At 45.3% G+C, this 8,874-nt stretch overlaps 1 protein-coding gene across 1 annotated transcript in view; it reads left to right on the top strand.

Moving 5' to 3' along the window:
- The first annotated feature begins 2,773 nt into the window (after window positions 1–2,773).
- Window positions 2,774–8,874, top strand: part of CLRN3 (clarin 3) — a 9,141-nt gene continuing 3,040 nt past the window's right edge. The window contains exons 1-2 of the mRNA XM_057385558.1: window positions 2,774–3,002; window positions 8,624–8,803. Coding sequence (XP_057241541.1) covers window positions 2,774–3,002; window positions 8,624–8,803 — 409 coding nt within the window. The remainder of the gene's footprint in view (window positions 3,003–8,623; window positions 8,804–8,874) is intronic.

Raw genomic sequence — 8,874 nt, forward strand, 5'->3', positions numbered from 1 at the left:
TGTGGCTTCACCTTGAATTGCCCTGGCTGCTGCTGAGCACAGCTGAGAGCATGGAGAACCTCCAGGATCATCCCATTCCCAGCCCAGAATCCCAGACTGCTTTAGGTGGAAGGGAATGAATCCATTCCCATCCCGGAATCCCAGATTGCTTTGGGTAGGAAGGGAATTGAATCCATTCCCATCCCAGAATCCCAGACTGCTTTGGGCAGGAAGGGAATTGAGCCCATTCCCATCCCAGAATCCCAGACTGCTTTGGGATGGAAGAGAATTGAACCCATCCCATTCCACCTCCCCTGTCCCAGGCTGCTCCCAATGTCCAGCCTGGCCTTGGGCACTCAAAGGGATCCAGGGGCACCCACAGCTTCTCTGGGCATCCTCAGAGGGAAGAATTCCTCCCAAATTGTTTAAAGTCAGACAGTAAATGAACATCATGAAAYTGAAAAAAAAAWAAAAATCCTGGAAGGTGAATYAGGTTTGCAAATCMCTTAAYAAAGTGGTGAGTGTTGCTTTTCCGTTCCCCACCAAACTCCTGAAAATCAAAGTCAATTTTACAGAAAGTTCCCATTTTGCTGTTTTTCCCCTTGTTCCAAGGTGCAGGCCAAGCTCATGGGTGATCCTGCAGATCCACAGGATCCTCCAGATCCTTCTGGAGCTGTGGGCAAAGCATCAAACCCCCATGGGAGATTGGTTTTTCACACTTAGGAATGTGTGTGCAACATCAAAAAACAGATGGGCACAAAATGTTTGAGTTTGAAGGCTTTGCTTTCCTATTTTTACATTCCCGGTTGCTCAAAACAAACTTAAACAGAAGGGAAATTCTCACATAATCAATCTTTTAAAATGATGAGTTATTTTTTTSWWRSYWARGRWYCCMRSYKKYYYCYMYKSCCSKTTAATTCATAACAAATTAATGTGGTTTTTCTGTCTGATTGCTGCAGGGCTGAGTCAGGAGCWGCAAAGCTGATAAGGTGCTGATCAGGAAAGATTTTCTCTGAGTCAGAGGAAASCAATCTCTTCTCCTTTCTCTCCAGGGATGAGGTGTGTCCTGTCAAACTGCAGCTTCCACTCTGAGTTTTATGATGTTTTTACAGGTAGCTGCGAGGAAAAACAAGACAAAGAGTCATTGCTCAGGCAGAGAATAGATAAACCTCAAGGTGACAGGCAAGAAAAAAGCAAATTATGGCCTCGTTTACAGAGCAATTCCCTGAGCCACGGGAGAGTTTCAAGGATTTGAGCCGTAACAATTCGAGCTGAGTCACCAAAAATGAAATATAATTGAGTCAGATGCTGGGAAAGGAACTCGAGGCTATTCCCCATGCTCTGAGTCTCTGTTAGTCAGTGTTTTCAAAGGGCTGGGTGCTCAATTCATCAAAATGAAGGAGCTGGAAMAGAATTCCCCGGAGGTTTTTATCAAGAAAAATATCAGTTCTTAAATACAGATTATTTGAASATATTTCATGGGGGACAAGTGGCACAGCTGATGGCAGCAGGGCAGATATCAGCTCAGTTTGTTGTAAAATATCCTTGGATTTTAAAGGCTTGGACTGTGGCCTCTGGAGAACAGAACTGGTGGATTAATGAACATGGAGAGGTGGATCAGCCCAACAAAGCCTTCCCATRTTTCTGTGGTTAAAGTTTAACCAGATTCTGGACAGAAAACGAGGCAGGTTTTTTATTACTTCAGACAGGCTGAGGAACTTCCCTTTATTCCTCAAAGCTTCAATCAAATCCTGACTGATCTCCACTGYGTTAATGAAGAATTGAGATTATTTAGGAATAAAAATTATATATTTATATATTCAGTAAAATGTGGGATAATTACATTATAATTAATAGAAATAGAAGATAAAGGAATCTTTGTTACTCTGCTCTGGCAATAAATTATTAATTGACATTCCAAGTTCCATCCCTAAAAAAATGGGGACTGGGTTTGTCTCAAATTCTGGAAAATTGGCTTTTCATTAAACAATGAAGGTTTTACTTGAAATCATGTTCTACTGTCATGGTTTAGTTCAGCTTGGGTTAAAAAATTGAATATTTTCATCTTTCTTTATAGTTCAGACCAGATTTTCTTCAGCATTTCTCCCTTTACTCATCCACTGCTTCACCAAAATGAATCCCTGCTCAAGGTATTTTATCTCTCCCTAATAAAATGAAAAAAGGAAGGAATTATTCTGTGAAAATCCGTGGAAGTTTATTGGGAATTAAAGCTCTTTCTTAGAAAATAACCTACTGACAGTAGATAGAACCTCCTTACCCCACCAAAACCCAACCCAACCCMGTGTTTTCCCAAATTTAAAGAATTTTAAAGGTTTTCCAAAGGGCTGCTTGGGCAGCTCCTGAGCACACTGGGGGGTTGAATGGAGAAGGAACATTTTGTACCTCTTTCCATCACATAGATGGAGATCAGCTATGGGTTTGAAGAGGGAAAAACAACAATTTAGCTTCTTCCAGGAGTGAGAAACACTCAGGGAACGTGCAGGGAACCAGCCCCGGGCTGGGGATGAGAGCGGAGCTGGGATCAGGGCAGCGCCGCTCTGGCACCGACCRTAAATCATCCCTGGACAATTCCCGCGGCTTTGCCAGGCTGCTTTGGCTGTCACCATGGCAACAGCTTCTCCCAGRCCAAAGTTCATTGATTTTCCATTTTTATGAGCTCTGCCTTTCCCTTGGAGCTCACCAGGACGGCTCCGCGCTCACAGGGAGCGCGACGCGGAGTGAACAGGATCACGGCGACAAAACCCTTGGAACCGGCGGGCAAACCCTTGTCAAGATGCCTTCCAGGAAGAAAAGCAGCATGTTTGGCTGTGCCTTCGGGAGCTGTGTGGGTTCCTTTGTGGTGATCTGCGTGGCGCTGGCCACCCCGCACTGGGCCAGTAGCCAAGAGCGCTTCTCGCGCCCCAACGGCAGCGTCACCATCAGCCTCGGCTACGGCCTCTTCCGAGGAACCTGCGAGCAGTTCGTGGATGCAGGGCTGCARGTGTCCCAAACCACCTTCCAAGGTGAGTGCTCAGATTTTTTCRGGCTGCTTGTATGTTTGCACACAGCCTAACACAGCAAGCCTCTGCTTGTGTTAGTTCTGCAAAGTGTTTATCTAGTCTTATAGTACAAATAGTATCAGAAAGGAGAATCAAAATTCAGATGCCACACCATAGTTCAAATGCAAGCAAATTAMTTCTTTGCTACAAGAGACACAAGTCTGAGCAAATAAATACTTACATCCTGCAATTCAGGTGAGAGCACAGACTGGAGTGATTTCATAGCAGGGCAGTCAGCTAAGAGACATTTCCAGCCTCAGAGAAGAACCTGAGGTTCTTGGAAAGATGCTATTTTAAAAAACTAAAACTAACTAACTAACTAACTAACTAACTAACTAACTAACTAACTAACTAACTAACTAACCCACTCAACAGAAAACCCATTTCAAAGCAACAATTTATCCCCTGGTTCTCCTGCCTTACTTTAATCCACCCTATTAAAAGCTATTCAGTACATCAACTTTTAACCCCAGCAGACTGTCAGGCAAAATTAAGACCATTTCCTCCACTGCCCTAGTTGTGGAGAAGTGTTGAAAAATAAGAATCTAAAACATCTTTGTACCATCAAGAAAGGCTTTGCAAGCAATACATGGTTTGCAGTGCTAATGACAGGCAGCAGTATGCAATTTCAATAGTTTGTGTTCTTTTTAAATAAATGAGATTCAGTTTTCAGCATCCTTGTCTCAAACCACCTTCCAAGGTGAGTGCTGGGGGGGACAGACACACATACACACAAAAATCGGTCTCATTTGTGCTTTTGTGTGTTATCGTTTGTGTTACGAGTTAATTTGTGTAACAGACAAGGGGGAAGGTGTCCTGATTCAACCCTTTAAATCTTGAGCACAGCCCTCTCTACTCTCTCTCTGGAATCTTCCATGGCTCCTCCAGCAGTKCTCTCTCGCTGATCCAAACATCCCCTTCCACAGCAGCTCCTTGCTGGACTCTTCATCCCAGATCTCACCAATTCTCCTCAGCTGGTTTCCCAAATGTCTCCTTTCAGAGCAGCTGAGCTCTTTTACTTTTATCTAATTMGTTACAAATCTYTGTTTYTYGYWGTAAAATGTCRCACACRRAAGTTGCTTATCCAGAACACTCAGGGTCCTAGTGAGGGGCTGGCTGTCTGCAGTTTTCTCATTGGCTTCCCACATTCATTGGCTACTGATCTCCTAAAATAAATTAATTGGCTGTTATTTAACTACAAGACATCATCATTGGTCACCTRCAGCATAAACACCCAAGCATTCAAAAAAACTCAGGGTACAGCCTCATTGCTGTATTTCTCCTGTTGACRCCATGTTCTCACAGGTAGAAATTCATTATTTTTCTCCTCACGGGTTTTTCTCACCAATAGAAGCTGACCAGATCCAGATTAAGATCTGGGAAGTGTTCAGGTCAGCTGTCAGCCTCTGAACTGGGCACCTGCAATGGATCAGAGCATCCCAGAGGGGTTTGGGTTCACAGGGAGCTTAAATCCCATCCCGCCCCATAGATCCTATCCCATGGATCCCATCCCATTGATCCCATCCCATTCTCATGGATCCCATAGATCCCATAGATCCCATAGATCCCATGTCATGCCATGCTATGCCATCCATCCCATCCCATCCCATCCCATCCCATCCCATCCCATCCCATCCCATCCCATCCCATCCCATCCCATCCCATCCCATCCCATCCCATCCCATCCCATCCCATCCATCCCATCCCATCCCATCCCATCCCATCCCATCCATCCCATCCCATCCATCCCATCCCATCCCACCCTTTTCCATCCCAGGCTGCTCCAAGCCCCATCCAGCCTGGCCTGGACACTTCCAGGGATCCAGGGCAGCCCCAACCTCCCAGAGAAACCCATTCCAGGGCTTCAGCAGCCCCACAGGGAGGAATTCSTTCCCAAAATCCCATCCAAACCTTCTCGAGCTGCTGTTGGATGGCTCTGTGTATTCACCTGCAGTACTTTAAGTGAGAATGAGAATAAGCACAAAAATCTCTGGGGGTTTGAGTGGTTTAAAATCAGACCCCCCACAAAAGCACAGAAATGCTGCAGCATTCCCAACAAGAACAACTGATCACCTGTRAGCTTGGCCTGCACCTCAAAACAGGGGAAAAAAACCACAAAATGGGAACTTTCTGTAAAACTGATTTTCAGAAGTTCAGTGAGGAGCGGAAAAGCAACACTCCCTACTTTATTAAGGGATTTACAAACCTAATTCACCTCCCAGAATTTTTTTTTTTATGATTTCTTTATGTTCATTTATTGTCTGACTTTAAACATTTTGCCACCCACCACCAAATTTTCACTGTTTTGGTAGAGAGAGGTTTTATGGCTGCTGAAGGAAAAAGAAAAAAAAAACCACAAGAAACAGCATTCAAAGGTGGATAAGGCTGAAAGCTCTGAGGGTTTGCACTTTTTTATCTGCCTTGCTGCCTCATCAAGGTCACAGCAATAATGCTGGGGACGCACGTGCAAGGGAGAAAAGCCACTCAAAAGAAAGCTGGCAAAAATTTGAGTACGTTAAATAATTTTGAAATAGGGAATATAGGTTTAAATTAGATATATGGACTAGCACAGGGTGCCCAGAGAAGCTGTGGCTGATCCTGGCAGTGCCCAAGGCCAGGCTGGACATTGGGGCTGGGAGCAGCCTGGGACAGTGAAAGGTGTCCCTGCCATGGATGGGGTGACACTGGATGGGATTTAAGGTCCTTCTAACCCAAACCATTCTGAGATTTGAAGATTCTTTAGGAAATATTTTCATTTTTGGTAGGATGTTGTAGGATGTCCCAGCACAGCAGCTCCAAACCTCGAGCTGATTTCTTCCCCCAGCTTCATTTACTCCTGAACCTGTCCCTGTTCCCACRGTGGCAGAGCTGTGTTGCACAAACCAAACCCCACGAGGATATTTGAGTTCCCAGCCAAAGGTGGAGCGTGGCCTGGGATCGTTACACAACCCCAAAATCACAAATTAGTCCCTAATTTAATCACAGCAGAATAATGACAGTGATTTTTACAGGGGTAAACAATGATAAATGAATGAATAAATGAAATAATTTATGTTTGGTTCTAGCCCCCCGAGCCCCACGTGGGCAGCTCTGGTGGATTTTTCTCGGGAAATGTGGGAAATGTGGGATCCTCCCCTGCAGAGCTGATAGCAGAGGAGGATCCAGGCTGGCAGCAGTCCAGGGATTGTGCCCTGCTCCTGTCTGCACTCAGCTCCCACAGCCCAGTCCTGGGCCTGGCTGCTGCCATCAGATCGATTTTAATTACAATTAATGAAATGAACTCACAGCATTTCTACTAAAGGATTTCAGTTCTCTGCATGGGGTTTTCCCCMCACCAGATTTGGGGTTTTGTGCTGATCATTTCTCAAATGTTGAGACAATATTTACCAAAAGTTATCTCAGCTCTCCCAGATCAGTTATTCGGGGATGAATAAAGGGAGAATCAGGAGCTGGGAGTTTCTTTCCACAGCTGCAGAGGAAAGTGATGCTYTGTGAATAATCAAAATATGGGTTTGTCCCCATCCCTCCCTCCCTCACTCACTCAGGCAGGTATCCAAGATGAGAAGARTTGATTTTAAATTAATTATTAGGCTCTGTACAAGATATGATGGTCATGTTTTAAATTAAGGATTATTTGCTGAAGGAATTGCTCCCTGTAGGGTGGGCAGACCTGGCACAGGGTGCCCAGAGAAGCTGTGGCTGCCCCTGGATCCCTTTGAGTGCCCAAGGCCAGACTGGACATTGGGACAGTGGGAGGTGTCCCTGCCATGGCAGGGGTGGGATGGGGTGATTTTTAAAGTCCCTTCCATCCCAGAGCTGTCTATTCCATGATTCTATTCCATATTTACTTCATTCAGGAAAAACCCTTCCCAGAACTGCGCACATTCCATCTTTATATTCACAATAATTTACATTCCAGTCCTCCCAAGGCAGGAGATGTGTTTCCTTTGCTGATATCTCGAATTAATGGATTTCCAGTGTTGTGGAAGAGCAAAGTGCTGAACTTCCTCTCCTCCAACCCCAAGAGGAGTTCTGAACCCCATTTTAAATCCCACTATGATTTCAAACCCACTGTGCACCCCACGTGCGTTTTTCAAATGGCACTGTCACCTTTGGGAGAGGGAGAAGAAGAAGAACAATCCCAGAAGGGTAATCCAAGGCAGACCTTGGGGATTATTGTCAGCAATGGCCCAGGTTGGCTTTTAGCAGTGGCCATTCCAAAGCAGATCATCAACAGCCTTCATTTAAAAAAAAAAACAAACCAAAAAACCCAACCAACAAACAAAAAAACCCACACAAAAAAACCCGCTTTTTTTTCAGAAACCACACTATTTACAGGAATTCCCCCATGTACAGATGAAAACCAAAATAATTGAATTTCTGCCAATTCATTTCTGAATTTCTGTGAATGGAGTGCCCAGCCAGGGGGKCTCGTTCCTAATAAACCCCTGCAGCCCCTGCCCAGGCTCAGGGCACTGTGGGGCCGGCAGAATATAAAGTTATTTATTAACCCAAGCCCTCGAAGCCTCCATGAGCTGTGGGAATGGTTTGTCTCAGGGAGGAGCCAGCTGTGAATAAAATGAGCTGTCACAGGGTTTGTTTACAGCCTGCACTGCTCCAAGTGAAACCTAARAGTTGAGCAAGACTCGGGAAGAGCCACGCCTGGAAAGTCCTGGAATGTCAGGATTTATCCAACCGTGGGCAGTCAGAGAGGCCAGGAGCACCCAAAGAACTCTGTCAGTGCAGAGGAATCTCTTATCTTTCTATCCTTCTAAAATATGTGACAAGTGCTCCAAAATTGCAGGAATTAATTCCTGTTATCATTGCTTTCCAGGGATCTCCTGAAAAGCAGGAAGCTCTGTTGAACTCTCCCTGGGATTTTTTGGTTGTTTGGGCTTTTTTTTTAAGGAGCAATTCCCAACGTGCCATGGGTGAGGGCAGGGCTATGAAAGCTGCTGGGAGAGCTGACTAAGGTCAGTAAAAAATCTGGGTTATCACAAAACCACACAATATTAAGGTTGGAAAAGCTCTCCAAGATAATTATTTGAGTCCAGTTTTAAGCACTAAACCCCAAAAAACCACACAATAGTAAGGTTGGAAAATCTCTCCAAGATAATTATTTGAGTCCAGCCTTAACCACTGAACCCGCAAAAAGTCTCCAAGGTAATTATTTGAGTCCAACTTTAGGCACTAAACCCCAAAAAACCACACAATATTAAGGCTGGAAAAGCTCTCCAAGATAATTATTTGGGTCCAGCTTTAACCACTGAACCCCAAAAAACCACACAATATTAAGGTTCGAAAAGCTCTCCAAGATAATTATTTGAGTCCATCTTTAAGCACTAAAAACCAAAAAACCACACAATATTAAGGCTGGAAAAGCTCTCCAAGGTAATTATTTGAGTCCAGCCTTAACCACTCAACCCCAAGTGCCACAGCCACGCACTTTTACAATTCCACGGGTGGTGACTCTCTGTTTCAATGCCTGCCCACCCTTTTTCTGGCATGAACCTCCCCAAATTTCCATTCTGGCTCTCACTGGGGTCATGTTCTGTCCCTGTTCCCCTGACCCCGCTGTGTTTCAGTCGCAGATGCTCTGAGTGGCACCACGAGCCGCGGGCTGACCGTGGCCACCATCGCTGTGCTGGTGTTAGCCCTGCTCTGCTCCCTGCTCAGCTCGGGCTTCACCTGCACCAACACCGTCAGCAACCCCTACCAGACCTTCCTGGGACCCCTTGGGGTCTACACCTGGAATTCCTCCTGTGGTGAGTGCGGGATCGTGGGGTTATGGGATGGAGATGGGAAAGGAAACAACGCAGAATGCGTTCCGTGTGTG

This window comes from Malurus melanocephalus, unplaced genomic scaffold, assembly GCF_030028575.1.
Source record: "Malurus melanocephalus ecotype Western Australia unplaced genomic scaffold, MMel_1.1 scaffold_841, whole genome shotgun sequence".
Lineage (NCBI taxonomy): Eukaryota > Metazoa > Chordata > Aves > Passeriformes > Maluridae > Malurus > Malurus melanocephalus.